Source organism: Cornus florida, unplaced genomic scaffold (genome assembly GCF_030987335.1).
Source record: "Cornus florida cultivar Cherokee Brave unplaced genomic scaffold, ASM3098733v1 CherokeeBrave_3.0.0_Hap2_Chr01, whole genome shotgun sequence".
NCBI lineage: Eukaryota > Viridiplantae > Streptophyta > Magnoliopsida > Cornales > Cornaceae > Cornus > Cornus florida.
The window spans coordinates 50,087,114-50,110,232 of record NW_026775571.1 but is presented as its reverse complement, the minus strand read 5'-3'; the positions used below and the strand labels follow the sequence as shown (position 1 = coordinate 50,110,232).

Below are 23,119 nucleotides of genomic sequence, written 5' to 3'. Positions count from 1 at the left end.
TTTAACATTTTCTAATAAATTTTTTTATGTACAGCTCATCGATGAAATGATCATAGTTCTAATAAATTACCTGCTTGAGAAGAAAGATACATACATAGGCAAAGAAGACACAATGCTCCAATGCCAAGGGACATCAATTATATCACCATGAGCAACTGTTACAAACCTAATTTCCCACTCATTTTAAATATTCCAATCCAATGCAAACTCCACTAAAGTACAAGATAGAAAAGTTTTTCCGGTAAACATAAAGTGGTTCAGAAGAATTATACACTAATTTGTGAAAATTGGGTGAGTCACTTAATAGTGATTCAAATGGTGATTTGAGGTGAAGAAGTGCTAAATAAATGCTTATGCATCACAACTGCCATGTTGCCTGGTGGTTGGGTTGCTCCCTGTGTCTGAGAGTCCGTGTTCGAGACTTGCACCCTCCCCCTCCCTCTAACTACTAACCCCTAACATTCTTGCCCTGAAAAAAAAAAAAATGCTTATGCATCGGAAGTCTAAGCCTATGTATTTGTTTTCATGGACAAGCTCTAAAACTAGTCTACTAAATGAATTCCAATCACGAGCAAGAACGAGGTTAAAGAGAGGGAAACACTTTCATTGATATTTTCATTAAATGGAGCGTAGTAACAAATTTCAAATTTTTTTTTTTAAAAGAACATTAAACAACAAATGAATTCACATGCTGTAGAATACACTCACACAAACATACAAATACATACATAATTAATGTTAGGACCTCTAAATTTTTCAAAAAGAAAAACAAATTATTTTTCAGAAAAAAAGGAAGAAGAAAGAAATGAAAAAGAAGAAGAAGAAAAATGTTAGTCAAATTCAGGTCAAAAGAACTCAAATCCGTATGTTTGAAGCTCAATTAAGGCGAAAAATCTCTGCTGAACGCTCATCAGTAACTTAAAAAACATGTGAATGAGTGAATCTATGTACAACAGATATGCAAAATTTGTCAGTGTTGGATGGTATTATAAGTTAGATCCAGAAAATTACCAGCACAACAAAAAGACATCGCTCCATCATAAGCTCGAACCATTACAGACCAAACAGATACATCACAATGCCGGCATCAAACCAGCATATATATATGAAAAATAATCGGTGGGAAACCAATACACAAAGCATGATCAACAAATTGTTTCGTTGCAATCTGAACTCAAATTAATTCAGCCGTTTTTTTTTTTTTTTTAGTTACAGCAATGCATGAATCGAAAAGAATAATAGGACAGACCTAAATGGAAAATTTAGCGGTTGTGTGAACTTGTGAAGATGATGAGAGACTGTGAGAGAGTGTTCAAGAGTGTTCTGTGTCGTTTAGTTTGATGAGGAGATAATGATGAGAGAGGTCTGTTTGAATTTTTTTAAAAAACATAGATTATGTTTCACGAGGAGAGAGTAACATTTCGTGATGGTAAAAAAAGGCTTTACCAGCGGATCAGATTTGTTCTTCACTAATAGTTCGCCACAATAGCTCATTTTTGTTGTAGTGTTTACTTGCTTTCAGACTGCTATTTTCTCAGTATTTAAGTTGGGTATCACAGAGTATTAGTTCCAAAACAATTAGTTTTATGATGGACGAAAATGATGGGAAGTTACTAGCAGAGTTGTTTCTAGCACTTCCAAAAATCATTCAAGCAGTTTGAATGATACAATGATACAATGTTCTTAATTGTTGTTGCTATAGAACTTCACATGTTGATAATATGGAGACAGAGAGAGGAGTTTATGAGGTACCTGAACGATATTAAAGACCAAATCGGTCCCAAAAGGTTTGAGTAGGTGTTGAGATTTCTTATGAGCTCTCTCCAAACCATGATAAGAATGAGCCTTGTCATGACACAGGCAGGTAGGCATCTGTTGCCTCTTTTCTGCATGTCTTCCCATGTCCACCTTCTTCTGCCTCGTAAACGGAGAACTACTTGCCGGAAATTTCGAGCCATCCTCTATTTCAATCTCCCTATCTCCATTAATTTTTCCAGCAGGACTTGCATTTTCCATCAAATCATGCATACCTATAATTCAAAATTAAATACATGGAATAATAAACAAAAGGTAGGAATTTAAAAATAAAGACAACCATCATTTTCTAATAATCAAGAAATTTTTACTGATCGAGAAATTATGACATTTCATTTCTTCAAACTTGGTTAGGAGTAGAAACTAGAAGAATGTATTAGTGCAAATTCCCTTTGCTATGTGGTATTACCCATGGATGTGGTAAGTAAAACAAAGAAATTCAAGCAGTAAGCTCATGTGTTTTCTTGTGCAGTGAGATGATGAATTTTGTGAAGAGAGAGAGAGAGAGAGAGAAATAAGTTTAGTGCGTGTTATTAAAATTCCGTTTCAATTAAAACATGAATGCTCATGTGATGAGAAAAACATGATTGTAGTTAACTTCAGCTTTTTCACAATATCTCTTTAGAAGCACTGAAATCAAACTGTTCTAACATCCACAACACAGACTACCATGATCCTCATCTATCATAAAATATACGGGTAAACACCAAAACAAAGTTAGACCCAACTGCCTAAATACTCGATATAGTTCTGCAATGATAATTGATAATTGACATGCATGGATGTTTCATCAATTACCTGAAAAAGGAACAAAGAAAGAAATCACAGTTAGCAATCAATTAAGAAAAAAACCATCATACAAAGACAGTATAGATTAGCGGAAAGAAGATAATTACCATGCCATTAGGTTGCACGTTAAACACTAAATTCTGACATCCTGCAATTTTACCCTCAACACCAAACTTCTCTGACGTTCGAAATGTTTGGTAAATTTTGTAGTGACTTACATCCAGAAATGTCCAAGAATGTTAATTCTCCAAGTCCGCAAATCTCACTAAGTTTCTCACAGTTACGGAGTCGCAATTCCTTTAAAGTTGTTAGTCTCCACAGATCAGGTATCATCTCTAAGACTATGCATGATGACAAGTCCAGCATCTCCAAGGATTTCATATCCTCAAGACCCGCAATCTCATGTAGCTTCTGGCAGTGGGAGAGATTTAAGTCTTCCAGCATTTCCAAGTTTGATAGATCAGGCAACCTTTCCAAGGACATGCAAGATGACAAGTCCAGCATCTTCAAGGATTTTAAAGCCTTAAGACCGTCAATCTCATGTAGCTTCTGGCACTCAGCAAGCTTTAATTGTACAAGCATTTTCAAATTTGATAGATCAGGCAATCTTTCCAAGGATATGCACAATGACAAGTTCAGTGTCTTCAACGATTTCAAACCCTTAAGACCCTCAATCTCATGTACCCTCTCGCACTGGTAGAGGTCTAATCCTTTCAGCATTTCTGAGTTCGATAGAATAGGTAACCTCTCCAAGACACTGCAATATCGCAAGTCTAGCATCTTCAAGATTTCAAAACCCTTAAGACACTCAATCTCTTTTAGCTTCTGGCACTGGAAGAGCTTTAATTCTTCAAGCATTTCTGAGTTCGATAGATCAGGTAACCTCTCCAAGGCAGTGCAATATGACAAGTCCAGCGTCTTCAAGGATTTCAAGCCCTTAAGACACTCAATCTCATGTAGCTTCAGGCACTGGAAGAGCTTTAATTCTTTCAGCATTTCCGAGTTCGATAGATCAGGTAGCCTCTCCAAGGCTGTGCAATATGACAAATCCAACGTCCTCAGGGATTTCAAACCCTTAAGACCCTCAATCTCATGTAGTTTCTGGCAGTGGGCGATCTTTAAGTCTTCCAGCATTTTCAAGTTTGATAAATCAGGCAATCTTTCCAAGGATCTGCACGATGACAAGTCCAGCATCTTCAAGGATTTCAAAGAGTTAAGACCCTCAATCTCATGTAGCTTCTGGCACTTGGCGAGATTTAATTGTACAAGCATTTCCATGTTCGATAGATTGGGCAATCTTTCCAAGGATATGCACACTGACATGTTTAGTGTCTTCAACGATTTCAAACCCTTAAGACACTCAATCTCATGTAACTTCTCGCACTGGTAGAGGTCTAATACTTTAAGCATTTTTGAGTTCGATAAATCAGGCAACCGCTCCATGGCTGTGCAATATCGCAAGTCCAGCGTCTTCAAGATTTCAAAACCCGTAAGACACTCAATCTCTTGTAGCTTCTGGCACTTGTAGAGCTTTAATTCTTCCAGCATTTTCAAGCTCGATAGATCAGGTAAACTCTCCAAGGCTGTGCAATATGACAAGTCTAGCCTCTTCAAGGATTTTAGACCCTTAAGACCCTCAATATCATGTAGCTTCTGACACTGGAAGAGCTTTAAATCTTCCAGCATTTCCAAGTTCAAGAGATCAGGTAACCTCTCCAAGCCTATGCAATTTCGCAAGTCCAGCGTCTTCAAGGTTTTCAAACCCTTAAGACCCTCAATATCATGTAGCTTCTGGCACTTGTAGAACTTTAATTCTTCCAGAATTTCCATGTTCGATAGATCAGGTAACCTCTTTAAGCCTGTGCAACTTGACAAGTCCAGCATCTTCAAGGATCTTATTCCCTTAAGATCCCCAACCTCATCATTTAGCTTCTGGCAATCGGACAGATTTAATTCTTCCAGCATTTCCAAGTTCGATAGATCAAGTAATCTCTCTAAGGCTGTGCAAAATAAAAAGTTCAGCGTCTTCAGGTGTTTTAAACCCTTAAGACCCTCAATCTCATGTAGCTTGTGGCAATTGGACAGCATTAATTCTTCTAGCATTTTCGAGTTCGATAGATCAGGTATCCTCTCCAAGGCTATGCAATGTGTCAAGTTCAACGTCTTCAAGGATTTCAAACCCTTAAGACCCTCAATCTCATGTAGCTTCCGGCAATAGGACAGATTTAAAACTTTCATCATTTTCGAGTTCGATAGATCAGGTAACCTCTCCAAATTGAAACAACTCGACGCATCTAACTCTTCAAGTTCCAGTAACATTCTGGTGGCACTAGGTAACTTCACAATCGAAGAATTGCTAATCTGAAGAATTCTCAAGCGCTTCAGGTTGCCAATGGTATCAGGTAATTCTGTAAATTTTGCCCATGACAAGCGCAGCTCAATTAATGATTCTAATTTCCCAATGGACTCTGGAAGTTCTTCTAATTTGCAGCCCTTCAGTGACAAGCGTCGCAATTTCACTAGTGAACCAATTGAGCCTGGTAGTTCAGTGATATATGAACAATCTAATATAAGGCCGGACAGAGATTTTAGGTGACCAATTGAGGTAGAAATTTGAGTCAATGACCCACATTCAGCAGCACTAAGAGTTTCAAGCTTCTTCATAACACCTCTACCAATAGGGACTTCTTTTATAGAAGTACCATCAATGAGGAGCTCTGTTAAAGCTTCCAAGGAATAAAATTCCAAAGGCAGCCTGTTGAGTCGAGCACAATACCTCAAATTTAAGAAAGCTAGACTCTTGAGATACCCAATTGATGGGTCAATATGAACCAAACTATCACATTCTTCAAGAATTAACCTTTCTAAATTTGCATATGCAGAGAAGTCAGGAGTTCTAACCATACGATAGCAACCTGTGAGATTTAGAACTTTCAACTTTCTTGCAATCTGTGAAATAAGGAAAGAATAGAATTGCTTAGAATCAATTACAAAGAATTATGTGATGATAGACACGAGACAAAATCAGATAAATTGATGAAACCTTCATATGATTCCAACCTTCCCAGGCTTCTGTGACATTGCTCCATGATAAATCAAGAATGACCAAATTCTTTAGATGAAAATTGGTTGGTCTAAAAATTTCAGGGCAGCTGTTCCAGCGAAACCATCTTAAATTTGAAAGAAGACCCTTGAAATCTCCATCTAGCTCTGCCTTGCCAACTTGAAGGAACCTTAGATTAGATAGTTTTCCAAATTCTTCATTTGTTAAACGTGCTTGTGGCTCTGTTTCAAAGTCAACACAGATAGCTTCAACCTTTCTTGTTCCCTGCCAAAAGAGAACCTTTAGATAAGTGAAAAATATACAAGGGCTATAATTATGCTGGACACAAAAACTTTCTTCTAGAAAATTCCAGTTATTATTTGAGTAGTGGCGGCTCAGTATAAGGTGAAGCGCCAGGCAATATAAGAGACTATGTAACGACCCAAAATGATGCCACTTATAAAAAAAATTCGGCATGACCTCTTTTAAAAAGGGTCCTACTACAACTTGTTGAAATGCATAAAAAAAAAATGTAATAGTCTCACTTGGCCATAAACTAATCTATCATGTCCCATCACACAATACAAATAATATAAAACATTCCAAAGACAATAACATACATATAAAAAGAGTCCCGTTCCCCCAATTCCTTCAAAACATGGAATCACCGATTCACTACCTAGTCCCATAATCCTTTACAAGAATGTACTTTAATTACATCAAGTTACAATCTATAAAATATAGCAAAAATTTAAAAGTTCATAACTTACAACATTATACTAATTAAACTAGAGTTTCACAAAATAGTTAAGATTATATTTACAAAATATTAAAGTTCTAATACAAAAGATAGCAAAATAAGTAGATCTTCATATCCCGTCTAAACTTGTGGTGGATCGTCATTCGCCACCTCTTTTCTGTGACCTGAAAATGTTAAAAATAAGGGGTGAGCATAAAGCTCAGTAGGAGGTGCTTAAGACACATCTTTTGTGACCCCATGAATCCAAACAAGGAATAAGAATAAAGAAATTGGGATCATACCACTTCCAGGAAAAACATAACCAAAATATTAACATTAATAATCCAAGTCATGAATGAAATATGTCGTGCTATGGGATGCAGTGTCATGCAATGTCGCTTCCCATTTTCAAAACATTTTCCGTCATCATTTCCAAACCGTTACTGCAACCCGTCCCATAGCAGCTCCATGGCAGCACGAGAGAAGGATTGGCTAACTGTCCCTGACCACAAGGCAACTCCAGGGCGTCATTTAGGGCCCAGTTAACTCAACCACGCTAGGGCAGTCTTCCTAATTCCCTCTAAGTCACATTAACGACACAGACCCATAGGCAACTCCTAGGCGATCGGGTTTTCGCAAACCTTTCATCAAATCTTTTCCCTAAAAACCCTTTTTTTTTTTTTTTTTTTTTTTCAAACATCATTCCCCATTTCTTTTCCAATGAGTGCATGATTGTTTTCATACATTTCAATGCCATGCCAATAGAGAAATTTATTCCTTGCGAATCAAATATTTACACCATACATGCCTTATAGAAAATTCATAGAAATATATATCATGCTTCTAAGTTACAAAATTCAGCACTTAAAATACAATTGGCATGAAATTATCATCACTTAAACATAGTTCTTCATTACACACCAACATATAATCACATCTCATATATAACATATAGTAAATATTTCATGAAATATACACAAATTAAACATGTTATAGCACAAATTATGAGAGAATAATTCACTAAAATCCAAGAGATTGTAGATTAAACACCCCTACCTCAAAATGGATAAAAATCCCCAATTTGAACCCTAGATTTCGAAAATCCTAGGGTGCACCAAAGTTGAGATTGTTTACACACACTTGTAGATCTTGCCGTGCTCTTCGTTTTGCCGCAAACGGCACCTAAAAACTCCAAAGGGTTGAAGATTAATTGAAGTTTGAAGCTTTGTGTGAAAAAGAAAAGAAAAATGTAAAGAAAAAAGGGGAAAAGAAATGGTGCCGGGGTGAGAGAATGAGAAAGAGAAATGTGAGGCTAAGTGGCCTCTTGGCCACACAAATTATATTAGTGGTGGGTCCCACCACTAAAAACAACCTTTTGACTCTTTTTTTATTTTTATTTTTTATCACACACACAATTGCATACAAACTAAATTAAACCCACATAAAACACATTAAATAAAATAAATAAAATGCAAATGAACTCCACCAAAACTCCCGCACACGACAATTCCGGTAGCGGGTCCCACACCGGACTGTCCGGCCCGAAAAACGATAAAAAAAATGCCGAAATGGCAACCGTTGCATTTCTAAGAGTGTTGAACTCAAAAAAATGCCCCAACCAACTCTTTGACATACCCGACACACCCCACGGTGCACGGCACGCAAAACGTGAAAAGACGAAAATGCCCCCGAAAAATTCAGAAAATTCTAGAAAATGGAAAATGGTAAAAATTAGAAACATCACAATCTACCCTCCTTAAAGAGATTTCGCCCTCGAAATCTACCCTCCTTAAAAAAGGAGGCTCACAACCACACACCTTCCTAAGAAACCTCACAAGCCCAAGACCATGAACTCACCAACTTTATTGCTTTCGACACGGGACGTCACCAGGCAACCAGAACCTACTGCCACAAACACCCAATGCTTACTCCCCTATGAGGGTACTCATTTCTCATAACATCGCACCCTGCATACCACTGAATACTACACCTGGCTTAAACTCGACACGATACACTCTATACGCATCCACACCTAACTATGAAGCTCCCAAGAAAAATGGTCACTAGACCACCTAACACAACGACATCCAACCTCAACTCATCCTTCAAAGGACACACAAAGCCCCAATTCTATACATCTCCGTTAGACCAAACACTCGCTATCTAACACGTAGCTACACCATTACATATCAGTACAAGTAACCATCAACCGCATGATTCTGCAATCATTACACTTAACAACCTCAAGATGACTAAACAATGAATCTCCTAATACCTGCATAAACATTAGTCACCAAATCAGTAAAGCGCACTATCTTGTACTCAGGACAAAATCCTCAAAACAAGATCTTCAATAACTAAACAAATTGGACACTTGGTTCCACCTAACACACCTCATCACCTGAGACAGACACCTGAATCCATACTGTCACGCCGACACAACCCACAATACCGTACTCTCACTGTCCCTAACAACCAAAACAATCATGGACCTTTGACCCGACATCATGCTAAAGAAGGGTTGATTCAAGAGTAATGGTTGGCCAGGCCATTCTCATCCTTGATCCGATCTCAACACAGACGTCATTCTTGTTCTCAGGTCCAAACCTCAAACACAGTCTCACATAGTCCACAAAACAACCACGAGATCCATTCTCTAATCAATCTATCGCTCTACGTAACCTCAATGACTATACAGTCACATACCAATTTTAAAATTCGATCATACTTCAATCACACAACCTATAACAAACTAAAAGCAATACGACACCAAGTACCACTATCATCGCCCAACGTATAAGATCTCTGATCTCTTCATAGCACCCACACCATGTAAACAACTCCCTAAAATCAGTCAATTCAATTCTTACCTCGTTAAAACACACAATGCGACTATCTCATACCTGAGATCTCAAAACCAAAGTTAGTCATTCCTATTATTCCTCAATGGAATCACACATTCACTTTCTCTAATCACGAAATTCTAAGGCGACATTGACACCTATCCTCAAGACACTGCTCGAATCAAATGCCTATAAAAACATCCAAGTAGATGGTTCACATCACATCTTCTCATCATCCTCAAACTTACATTTCATGACGCATCCCCTAGCCATCACCGCTAGCACTAGACACCGGAAACATTCAATCTCTATTTAGCAACTCGTGCTTCACACACCACCGGTCAAGACCACTCTCAGAACAAGCACTACAAAAACCAAATACTCCACCTCCCTCCGTGGGAGTGAGCCAACCCATTCAACTAAACCTTTATCAGTGAACTCTAACCGCATAACAAACCACACATAGGTCCGTCCATCCGCGGACGCGCACAATTCTTAAATAGAGAACAAAACTTACGACAAACAACGTCCTTGTTAGGACTAGAACAAACGGAAAGGGTAACGAACCCCGCTCTCATAAGAGACTGATGACTTGCACCTGACACCTTGTCACACGCTACTCACCAATTGTCCAACCGTGGACACTCAATCTCACTTGAGATGACACAAACTCCTTACACACCAGGAGAAGAACCAACTGATACCCGCATAAAACTACGAACTGAATTCTAGGCGATCTCACCACTAACAGACCGTCATACACAATTAACACTGGAACCTTGCACATGAAATGCTAAAATGTTAATGCAAAAAGAACCAAACCCAACATACAATATGTGCACACCGAGTGCCAAGAATGACATACACAAATAAAATAAAAGAAAACAATACAGTATAGAACGAAACAAAATAAATGCTCCCACGTAAAGATATCAACATATATAACATAATAATGCTAGAAAATAACTAATACTACCCAGGATATCGCATCCTACTCGATCTAAGGAGAAGTCCTTCTTAACCTCCATCACGTGGAAATGATGACCTACTGTTAATCCATGCCACTATAGCTCCCTAAGGTAACCTCAACACCTACACAGTGCACAACATTATGATAATCGTCACCACAACCTATCGACTCCTCACAAGGAGTAGTGCACCGATATGGCAACACCATCCTTACAAAGTCCAAGCAAAATGACAAGCTACAATTGTTTCCACAATGCTAAACCACATCACAAACCCACCATGGACAACAACCAATCACTACTTCCTACCCGAATACTGGGGTCACCCCTAAACCGACTCACTCTTCTAATACAAGAACCTTACGTTCCAACACTCCCATCATTGTCCTCCCCAAAATAACTACACAAACTCCAATCCCCTGGAAACAACGAGCCTCTATTAACCAACCTTTTCCTCTAAAGTGACGCTGACTCAACATGAAAACACACATCACTCATGATACTCGACACTATAGACAACAAACCGCTACAAGAATAAGAGTTATACATTGCACTATACAGAAACAGTCCCTAAGAGGGAAACAGACACCACGCCCAAACAATCAACCACATAAACTGCACTCCTCAACGACTACAAAACAATGGTCTCTCATTGGTATCTAACTGGACACTCGAGTCATACATCCCAAACAACCATCTTGATGAATTGACAGATTCCTCTGTTCCAACATTATCGTCATTACCATCACTATCCCCGTTACCCGTTAGACCAAACACCGACCAAAAGAAAACATCAATATAATGCTAGAAATAAATGCAATTACATACCTTTGATTACAGGGGGTCCCTCTGGTGACTCAATAGAAGTAACAATCGGACTAACTATACTACCCTGAGTCTCCCATTCCTGTAACTCTCTAAGCGGAACGCCAAACTGTGATACTAGAGTCCCACCTCTCTTGGGATAATCCTTCTTCCTATGATCAGGTTGACCACATATAAAACAAACTCCAGAACTAGGCCAACTCCAAGGGCACTCTGCTTTCCAATGACCTGACTACTTGCACCTATAGCAAGCCCTCTCGACCTTAGGGAATGTCTCCAGCGGTGACGTAAAAACAACGGGAGAATGAGATGAATCACACTTTAGCATCTTTCGTACATGACTCTAGGACAACATCCCCACCTCCTTAACCTGATTACACGAGCCCCTATCTCCCGATCTGTCCTTAACCTCTGTTCTTTCCGACTGTACCATCAACCTCTGATTCTATATGACTACTACACGTACAAAGTTTGTCATGGCCTCAACCAAATTCTTAACCAAAAGGTCCCAATCAAAGAGCTCGTCCTGCTCCCCACCATCATCTGCTTCTCTATGTCTCTTTGGAGGCATGACTCTAAAAATGGAAAGAAAAGAGTTAAATACAACACAATCATGAGACCCTAACTCAAAACTTTGGACACACATAACTCGAAACTGAGACACAACACTTAAGAGCACACCAAACAACTCTCCCCATATAACCGTACCCATCCCAAGCACGCACACCCATCACAAAATCGTGTATAAAGCCACATACTAACCATTTCTAAGCATACATAACGTATGACACCATCATTATAACTTACGCCTATAATGGGTGATCAAGCCATAATCTCCTAACATGGAAGCACATAACAAAGAAATATGCTTTCACTTAACATATACACTTCATTTACATATACCGGTATCTAAACACATAAGCACTTAACAAATAGGCATGTTTTTCAATACATTAAACATTTAAATAGGTAACAAGTAAGCGCGTTTCTTAAACGGTTAAGCATTTTAACACATAAGCACGTAGTCACGTAAGCAAATAAGCAGATAAACATGTTTTTCGGGCAACTAAACACTTTAACATAGGAACACATAGACAATGCAAATAACTTCCCACATGACCCTAGCTAAGCCTCTATCCGTCGTCCTAATGGTTTTCGAACTATCGCTCTAATACTAAATTTGTAACGACCCAAAATGATACCAATCATAAAAAAATTCGGCATGACCTCTTCTAAAAAGGGTCCTACTACAACCTGTTAAAATGTATAAAAAAAAAAAATGTAATAACCTCACTTGGCCATAAACTAATCTATCTTGTCCCATCACACAATGCAAATAATATAAAACATTCCCAAGACAACAACATACATATAAAAAGAGTCCCGTTCCACCAAGTCCTTCAAAACATGGAATCACCGGTTCACTACCTAGTCGCATAATCTTTTACAAGGAACGTACTTTAATTATATCAAGTTACTGTCTATAAAATATAGCAAAAATTTAAAAGTTCATAACTTACAACATTATACTAATTAAACTAGAGTTTCACAAAGTAGTTAAGATTATATTTACAAAATATTAAAGTTCTAATACAAAAGATAGCAAAATAAGTAGATCTTCATATCCCGTCTAAACTTGTGGTGGATCGTCATTCGCCACTTCTTTTTCGTGACCTGAAAATGTTAAAAATAAGGGATGAGCATAAAGTTCAGTAGGAGGTGCCTAAGACACACTTCTTGTGACCCCTTGAATCCAAACAAGGAATAGGAATAAAGAAATTGGGATCATACCACTTCCAGGAAAAACATAAGCACAATAGCAACATTAATAATCCAAGTCATGAATGAAATATGTCGTGCTATGGGATGCAGTGTCATGCAATGTCGCTCCCCATTTTCAAAACATTTTCCCTCATCATTTTCCAAACCGTTAATGTAACCTGTCCCATGACAGCTCCATGGCAGTACGAGAAAAGGATTGGCTAACTGTCCCTGACCAGAAGGCAACTCCAGGGCGTCGTTTGGGGCCCAGTTAACTCAATCACGCTAGGGTAATCTCCCTAATTCCCTCTAGGTCACATTATCGACACGGACCCATAGGCAACTCCTAGGCGACCGGGTTTTCGCAAACCTTTCATCAAATCTTTTCCCCAAAAAACCTTTTTTTTTTTTTTCAAACATCATTACCCTTTTCTTTCCCAATGAGTGCATGAATGTTTTCATACATTTCAATGCCATGCCAATAGAGAAATTTATTCCTTGCGAATCAAATATTTACACCATACATGCCTTATAGAAAATTCATAAAAATATATATCATGCTTCTAAGTCACAAAATTCAGCACTTAAAATACAATTGGCATGAAATTATCATCACTTAAATATGGTTCTTCATTACATACCAACTAACATATAATCACATCTTATATACAACATATAATAAATATTTAATGAAATATACACAAATTAAACATGTTATAGCACAAATTATGAGAGAATAATTCACTAAAAGCCAAGAGATTGTAGATTAAACACCCCTACCTCAAAATGGATAAAAATCCCCAATTTGAATCCTAGGTTTCGAAAATCCTAGGGTGCACCAAAGCTGAGATTTCTTACACCCATTTGTAGATCTCGCCGTGCTCTCCGTTTTGCCGCAAACGGCATCCAAAAACTCCAAAGGGTTGAAGATTAATTGAAGTTTGAAGCTTTGTGTGAAAAAGAAAAGAAAAATGTAAAGAAAAAGGGGGAAAAGAAATGGTGGTGGGGGTGAGAGAATGAGAGAGAGAAATGTGAGGCTAAGTGGCCTCTTGGCCACACAAATTATATTAGTGGTGGGTCCCACCACTAAAAACCACCTTTTTGACTTTTTTTTTTTTAATTTTCTTTTTTTACCACACCCACAATTGCATACAAATTAAATTAAACCCACATAAAACACATTATATAAAATAAATGAAATGCAAATGAACTCCAACAAAACTCCTTTACATGACAATTCTGGTAGCGAGTCCCACACGGAACCGTCCGGCCCCAAAAACGAAAAAAAAAAATGCCGAAATAAAACCGTTGCATTTCTAAGAGTCCTGAACTCAAAGAAATGCCCTAACCAATTCTTTGACATACCTGGCACACCCCACGGTGCCCAACACGCAAAACGTGAAAAGACAAAAATGCTCCTGAAAAATTCAGAAAATTCCGGAAAATGGAAAATGGTAAAAATTAGAAACATCACAGAATATTCATGTTGTAACATATCTAATATAATATACACCTTTCAAAAAAAAACGTATAGCTAATATTGAAATATACAGTAACATATCTAATATTAATTTATAGTCTGTATTAAATATATATATATATATATATATATAAACAATTATTCTTGCTTCTTCAGATGCAAAATTGTTAGAAAACTTGGCTGTTTATTTACTAAATTTTCATTTAAATTCTTTTTGTAATATTTTGTTTATCATCACAAGAGCTCCATATTTTTTAAAAATGGAATTAATTTACCCAACCCTTTCTTTTTTCCTTTTCGAAATTTTTACTAATCCAAATTCACATTTTAAGTAAACATATTCATAGATAAACTATAGTAAGATAAGTAAATAAATAAATGAATTGAAGAACAATGGAACCGGCCTTATGCAAATTAGTAAAAAGCCTTACCTGATTTCAAGTGTTATTAAAACTGTTTGAATTTTTACAAATTCTTCATCTCTTTTATAACTCCAAGAAAATTTATTAATTTTAGAATGCAAGATTTTCTCACTTAGAATAGATAAAATTAAATATCTAATCTGCTCAATCACATCAAAAGAACATGAGAAGAAGTTTAGAAAAATATGGAAAGGCATGAGCTTGATAGATATAATAGGACCGTAAGGGTAGGAAAATAGAAAAACCTGTGAGAGGAGGAGAAGAAATTGCTAGAGATTTTTAACACTAAAACTGCTAAAATGGGCCTAAATAGGGAGAGAATGATACTAACCGATAAAGAAACCTATGGCGGGCCTACTTTAAAAGACTAATGAGATTTTTTGGTCGAGGGGTCTTAGGCAACAGCTAATTGGCCTAGTGATTGAGCTGGCACTGCTTTTGAGTAGTTCATACATAATTGTGTTAGTAAGGTGACAAGAAAATTAATGCTTAATAAGGGACATCTATTCGTGAAGGAGTTGGATCCTTACTGTATGACTCTCCAAGATGTCGGTGGCATCCTTATGCAACCACACCCTGCTAGGCTTCCCCGGCTTCTTAAAATTTTCTTCACGGACAATATTCCTACCGAGGTCTCTAAGCTGATCATGCATCATTAGCTCATTGTCATCTCCAATTTTTACCAATGACATGAGACGAAGAACTTCAATCCCATTTTCCGGATAAAATTTGCAATCATCCCACATGTGGAAAGCAATTCTTTTATCCACTCCAATGAAAAGGCATGCAATATCGAGGAATATCTGCTGTTGTTCATTATCTAATGCATCGTAACTTATTCTCAGCTTCTGCTGCACTTCGCCATCTGGTATTCTTTTCTACTTCTTTAATGTACCTTCCCATGCCTCTTTTCCCTTGCCAGATAGAGAAGAACCAATAATCTCAAGAGCCAAAGGCAACCCTCCAGTAGTGGACACAACATCTCTAGAGAGAGTAACATAGTCTTCTGGGGGATGGTCTCTTCTAAAAGCATGTCTACTGAAAAGTCGAAGAGATTTATTAGCATTTAATTCCTTTGGTTGGTAAGTCCACTCAGTCTCGGCCAGATTTAGAATATGTTTGTTTCTAGTCGTGACAATTACCCTACTTCCTGATCCAAACCAATCACCCTTTCCCATAAGTGCAAGTGCATGAAGATGATCTCTGTGATCGGCATCATCAACGGCAACAAGAACTTTCTTCCCAGAAAATCTTTCCTTGATTACATTAATTCCTTCATCCATAGTACTAATGTTGACAGCGAATCTGTGTTTTAAGATGTGAGATATAAGCTGGTTTTCCAAATGAACAAGACCATTGTGTTGTTGTGCAGTTTCTCTAACATCTGCAAGGAAGCAACACGATTCAAAATGTTGGGAGAGTTGGTTGTCGATGAACTTGGCAATAGTGGTCTTGCCAATTCCTCCCATGCCATGGATTCCCACAATCCTTACATCACTGGAATTAACACTCAACAATTTCATCATTTCTTCCACATGATAATCAATTCCGACTAAGCATTCATTTACAACCAATGTGTTCCTTTTCAGCTCTCCCCACACCTCTAAAACAACCCTGTTTACCAGTTCTCCTTCGTGCCTGCAAACATAATTGATCAACAATTTGTAAAATTCATATATGACCTATTTTCAGAAAACTTGACAATAGAATGTAGTTCCAAAATTCATTTGATCAACAATTTGTAAAAACTGTTGTTTGTAAATTAAGTTAGACTAGTTTCTAATTGGAGAGAACGGAACCAGACAATTGCAGAATAATGAGAAAAGTAAAAATTGCAGAATCAGAATATACAAGTAAATATATGCAAAATTACCCATCAGCGACATTCTTCACTTCCCATCCCTTCAATTCCCCAACCTCCCTCAAGGCTTCCTTCCACCCTTCCACAGTAGCGCTGTCAAAATGCTTCTCGTGTTCCCGGAAGGCCTTTTTGTAACATCCCTTCTGATTTCGCACGTCGGACGGTTCGACATCGTAGAAAATGGGTTTTATGATTTGCCCCGATGTCCTCTTACACTCAACCATCTCGGTGAGCTCAAGCAAGCACCACTTACTTGAAGCATAGTCTTTGGAAAAGACTGGGATTGATATCTTTGAGTGCTGTATAGCCTTGAGAAGCTCAGGACCTATCTTCTCTCCAATGCGAAGATCATTGTTGTCTCTAAACGTGCGGATTCCTGCGTCCACAAGGTCGCTGTAGAGGTAGTCGGTGAAGGTTTTTACGGGTGTCTTCACCTCTGAAATTCAAGAACACTTCATAGTCCCATCCTACAGGTGGGGAGGTGGACAATGAAGAATTGTTCAAAGGTGCTAATGAAGTCTTCCTGGTCTTCTTCTGAATAAACTGGAGAAAGGCCAGGAGAATTGCAGCAAGCGTGATGAGACAAGATAGCCATAAACAGGTCTTTGAATCCATTTCGAATGTGTGAGAGACTGAGTGATGAGTTCCTGTTAAATTGGGTAGAAATGAAAATGATGAGAAGCTAATTTCAGAGGGCATTGAAGAAAAGGGGTAGAAAGCATTAAGGTGTGCTAGTATCAAAGTCAATGATAGATGCTCAAATAATTAAATGTGAATAATTCATAATTTATAGTTAATATTTAGAATGTTGTGAGTTTTAAATTTGAAGTTCTATACCACTAAATATATAGGTTATTAAAGTACTTGATTTTCTTCTGATCCTACTTATTATTATAAGGCACGGGATTATATGGTCATTTTATTATTATATAATTCAAGATTATTTGGTCTCGGCCGTTACAGGTAAACAAAAATTTAAATTATATGATCAGTTTTATTATCATATAATTTAAGATTGTATGATCTCGACACGTAAACGACAGTTTGGATAAAATTGACAATCTCGAAACCATGTGATTTCAGATTATTAAAAAAAAAAATTCATGATCACCAGATATGGATGTCACTGGCCGATGTAGCTGCATTTAAAGGCGTGGAAAGAATGAGCTCCACTTATTTATCAATTATTGTTTTGAGGGTGGACTTGCTTTTTAAACCAATGGATAGATTCCACTTATTATAGTAAATTACCAATGTTCCCTGGTAAACTAGTTTAGACAAAATTGCCCTTGCCATCTGTTTTCTCTGACAAACAAGGGACTCGAATACAATCATGCAGAGTTCAGGAAGATATGCCCTCTACCATGCAATCCGCCCAGGGTCGAGCCTCACCCCTTATTTTTTGTTCGACTAACCATAGTGCTGTTATTATAGAGCCGGTTGCGGTATCTCAGTTTGGTGCCTTTGGGGGGGTCCGACGGATCCTGTCTAGGGAAGTTTTGGGTCATCAAATAAAAAAACACAAAGATAGGCCCTCTACTAACTACCGACTCTCTCTCTCTCTCTCACACACACACACACACACAAACACATATAGATGTAACAAATCAAAATCAATAAATTTTTATTTCCTAACTCCTGCCGTCTTAGCTTAATTCATCTCCTCAACCCTTGTCATCCTTTATATATATATCTGTAACAAATAAAAATTAAAAAATTCTGATCCCAGTCGATTCTTCATGTTCCTAAGTATTCAACTCTCATATTTTATCTGTAAGTTGCTGACTAAAATCAATTAGATCCTACCAACCCTCGAGAAAGGGTTCCGATGTACTCATCGAATCAGTTACTGGGCAGGTAAAGGACAGAAAGATAGATAAATATATATATATATATATATACACATATATAAACTACAGTTAGTAGTTGTTCCACAATGAAATATACATATATAAACTACAGTTAGTAGTTGTTCCACAATGAAATAAGATTTAGTGAGATTGATTACCTGGTTACTTGTCCAATTTGCCAAAGCCACCCATCGATGACCCCCATTTTGCAACACATTTTAGCTTCACATCAGTCATATATTTCAGGAAGAGAGATTGAGGGAGATAATGGTCTATTAATTGCCAGACTGACTATTAAGCGGTAAACTACAGTTAGTAGCTGTTCCACAATGAAATAAGATTTAGTGAGATTGATTACCTGGTTACTGGTCCAATTTGCCAAAGCCACCCATCGATGACCCCCATTTTGCAACACATTTTAGCTTCACATAAGTCAAATATTTCAGGAAGAGAGATTGAGGGAGATAATGGTCTATTAATTGCCAGACTGACTATTAAGCGGAAACAAATCATATATATATATATATATATATATATATTAGTCTATATAATATAATATCACTGTATATTCATAAATACTATTATTTGAACAATTTTTTGAATTTTTTTTATTAAATTAAATAAATCTTATTCATATTATAAATTTAAAAATATTAAATAAACACATATTGATAGCTACATCGACACTTGTTTTAATAATACAACCCTTCTTTGTCATATAATTCACAATCGTATTTTACAAATTCTACTAATTTTGAATATATATATATATATATATATATATATATATATATATATATTTTTTTTTTTTTTGGTACTAGTATGTCTTTACCATAACAAAAAATAAAATACCCAACCCATTTATTTTTCTGATATTCTAGCCAATTGGAATATGTAATATCATAATAAAGATAGAAATGAAACAAATCATGTACATAATTAATATGTATAATACAATATCATTATATAATTCACAAATATTATTAGATTAAATAAATTATATTAATATTACAAGTTAAAAATATTAATTCTATTATATATATATATATATATTTATGGGAAGAATGTTAGGGGTTAGTGGTTAAAGGAAAAGGGAGGAGGAGGGTGCAAGACTTGAACACGGGGAGTAACGCAACCACTCTGGCAACGCGGCACTTTCTTAAATTATTTATTTAATTTAATTGGTATGTTGGTTTGATTATTTAGTCAATGTTTTAATTGTTCATTTAGGCTCTGTTTGTTTCGACATAAAATATTCTTTTTGAAAAATATTTTTCTTTTTCAGGTAAAAAATTCTTTTATTTTTACTTTATCGGTGTTTGGTAAAGGTCAACGTCGAGGTTGAGGTCGATTCCATTAGGTAGGGGATGTAAAATAACTTGCCAAAAATTGATGGATAATTTATTTTTATTAAATTTTAATAATTTTTTTCTTCGTATATATTTTACGACAACCAAACACCAGAAAATAAAAAAAATGTATATTTTTTGAAAAATATTTGACATCCAAACAAACGGAGCCTTAATGTAATTGCTTGTTTTTTATTGCTATGTTTATTGATGTGTTTAAGTATTAAATTATTTATCAATGTTTCATTACTTTTATTTAGTTTAATTATATTGGGTTAGACTAAAGGACTAAGTAGTGGGCTAGATGTGTGCTCCTGGATTATTAAGGAGAAAGCCTAGATAAGCTAATTAGGCTTAAGGCCCATTGGTGAATATATATATATATATATATATATACACACACACACACACATATACATGTATGTTTATTTTATGTGTAATATAAAATATATATAATCATTATTATTTGTCCTCCTAACCATATTAGGATTTGGGGTTAGATATTTATATATATATGTGTGTGTGTGTATTAGCTAGGAAAAAGGGTTTTGTGTTTTCATGTGAGTTACAAAGAGAGAAAGAGATCTAGAGAGAAAAAGAGAGTGAAAGAAGAGGAAGAAGAAGGTGACGACTTTGTGCTTGAGCACAAGGCTATTCCGACGCACAGTGCTCGAGCACTGGGGACCTATTTCTCAAAAAGTGTTCAGAATGTTTTACGTACAAATGATCCCGAACATGTTTAGAAGTATTGGGGACAATGACATAGGTCTAAAATATATAAGTTGGTATTAGATCCTCGTGTTTTGATGTTGGATGGAAATGATTAATTAATTAAATAAATTTGATTTAATCTTTCGTGATATTTAATGTGTAATTAAATATAATTGTTGGATGCATTATTATAATTATTGTTGTCCATATAATTATGAATTATTAACATGATACATGGCTGTAATTATTTGTTTTAATATGATTAATTGTGACTAAATGATATTATGATTTTAATCATACTTCTATCATATCTATTGTTCTTGATTGGATCTATTATAAGTTATAATTATTGTGCTATTGTTATATGGCTATGATGAGATTTATTCCTGTATGTAATGTGATAATTGAGATAGCTAATAAGTTAGGCTCCTTGATATTTTATACCATTGTTAGATATGGTTTTGTTGGATTGATGTGTAGGTGGGCTAGCTAATAATTCAAGATACTCTACTTGTGCCGTTGTCAGATATGACATTTATTTATTGATGATGTTTGTGTGTGTGTGTGTGTGTGTGTGTGTGTGAGCAATGATATAAGTTTGAGGTTTCGGGATCTATGGTTAGGACTGAAGCGTATATTTCCATATTAGATGGGTAGCTGGAATTGGAGATGTGTGTACCCTGATAGAAGGGGGGGACTCTGGACCACCTTGTGTGCAATTTTTCTGAGAGATATCCACTACATGGTTGAGACCGTCACATTGTCCAGTGAAAGTCTTAGTGTGTATATATGTATGTATCGACTTTGTAGATATTGCATGAGTTGGTTAGGGATGTATCGCTTATCGATTCTCTGATAGGGTCATTGTTGAAAGAACTTGTTCATGGGTTTTAACCCACCTTTGTTATATTTTTCAGGTGCCTATTGGTTCACGTCTTAGAGGTTGTTCGTGCTTATCAGAGAGCATTCATCTTCATTCTTCCGAAGTCATTGATATATGATATTATCTTTATTTAGTTTGTTTAGTGGACTTGTTATCTTTATATTTCAGTTATGAGTTTTTTTAGGGGTCTTTAATTTATGGATTCCCGAGTTGTATACATTGGAGATTAGTTTATTGAGGGTATGTAACTTATGGAGATTTTACTATCTAAGTAATGATTAATTATCATTTTAGTTTTCTTTTCTGCGTTATTATTTATTTTATTATTATTCCTCTTGTATTCTGTGTTCGTTTATTACTAATTGTTTTGATATCCCCCAGTTTTTGGGCGAGGATTTGATCAATCCACGTTCAGAAATTGGGGGGTATCATAGTTGGTATCAGAGTACCTCAAGTTCAAGTGTTCTTAGGGGTGTTTCATTATGTGACTTTCGTGTTGCGTCTTTGATGTTTAGAGCTTAAGTATTAGGGATTCATTGTATTCTACTTACGGTCCGTTATAGCGTACTGATGTCAATTTTATTCCGTGATTACAAAATGTTTGGCTTTAGGAAGATGATAAGGTCTGAGGTGAAAGCAAAGGAAGACATAAAGAAACAGAATGATACTTTACCGATTTCTCTGCCAAAGGAAACCCAGAAGGCAAAGATAGAGAGCAAAGTCTCAGTTCCGAGAGGCGCTATCTCAAAGTATAAGCCAAGGAAGGTTTCATGTGTACATAATTGGCCACCATATTGTGGACCCAACGCGACACCAGTGGTTCAAGAATGCAGTGAAAAGATAAGAGGAGGATCCTGAAGAAGATCTTAATAGAGAAGACTCGGAACACATCCAAGAATGGGGATATTGAATTCCAGGGACGCCATTTTATTTTGAAGTGATATTTATCATTAGTAGTGTTGGAGAACATGTTATAAGATTGTTACCATTTAAACTGTGGTTATAAGCGAGATAACTGATGTTATAATTTAAAATCCCAATTGGGAAGAGATTTCTATAATCTACATTGATTGGGTTTATTTATTGGTTTACCATGTGTCACAGGATTATTCTGAGAAATTAGGATTGTTTATTCTTAATCATTGGGTGGATTATACATTGGAAGGTCAAAGAGGCTTTTTGCTTAGTAACTATTAAATTTATGAAAAAACTGATTCTTGCTATTAGAATTATATATTTTACGTCATTAAAAGTAGCTGATCATTTACGCTTTATGAATAACATTCACGTTGTGATCATCCAGAGGGAGATGAAGAAATCAAGTATAAAAGCTTGTTATGAGAAGTGGTATTATCTAACGCATATGCTACTATAAATAATGATAGACTTCGTGGTTCTTTGTATTTTACGTATGTGTCCTTTTATGTGTATTATGATTTTTTTTGTTATCGTGTTGGGGTGACGACACAAATTATGTGATCGACTACCTAATATTTCTACTCCATTTGGTGTTAGCGCTGTTTTATGCGATAATGTTGAGCATGTGGCCATAGAGATTGGTAGATATATAATTCTAGCCACTCTATCGATTCTGGACGTGCATTAGTATGATATGTTATCTGGGATGGAATAGTTAATTCATTACCACAATTCTAATGATTTAGCACGGTACGTTTGATGCATTTACGCTAGGTCTAGGTATGTATTCTGTTGTTATGTTACGACCTAATGGTGGTCTAGCATGTTTCATTTTTCCGTTAGTATAAGGGAGTGGTATAAA

At 36.3% G+C, this 23,119-nt stretch overlaps 1 protein-coding gene and 1 pseudogene across 1 annotated transcript; both read right to left on the bottom strand.

The window, feature by feature from the left end:
- Nucleotides 1–1,683: 1,683 nt before the first annotated feature.
- On the bottom strand, nt 1,684–15,431 carry LOC132271987 (disease resistance protein RPV1-like). Its single transcript, XM_059773506.1, has 7 exons — nt 15,216–15,431; nt 14,149–14,201; nt 11,489–11,597; nt 8,590–8,661; nt 5,648–5,932; nt 2,823–5,553; nt 1,684–2,030 (listed from the first exon to the last, which is right to left on the bottom strand). The coding sequence occupies exons 1-7, from the start codon at nt 15,429–15,431 to the stop codon at nt 1,684–1,686; spliced, it is 3,813 nt and encodes a 1,270-aa protein (XP_059629489.1).
- Nucleotides 14,792–17,330, bottom strand: LOC132296463 (disease resistance protein L6-like; annotated as a pseudogene).
- Nucleotides 17,331–23,119: the final 5,789 nt, after the last annotated feature.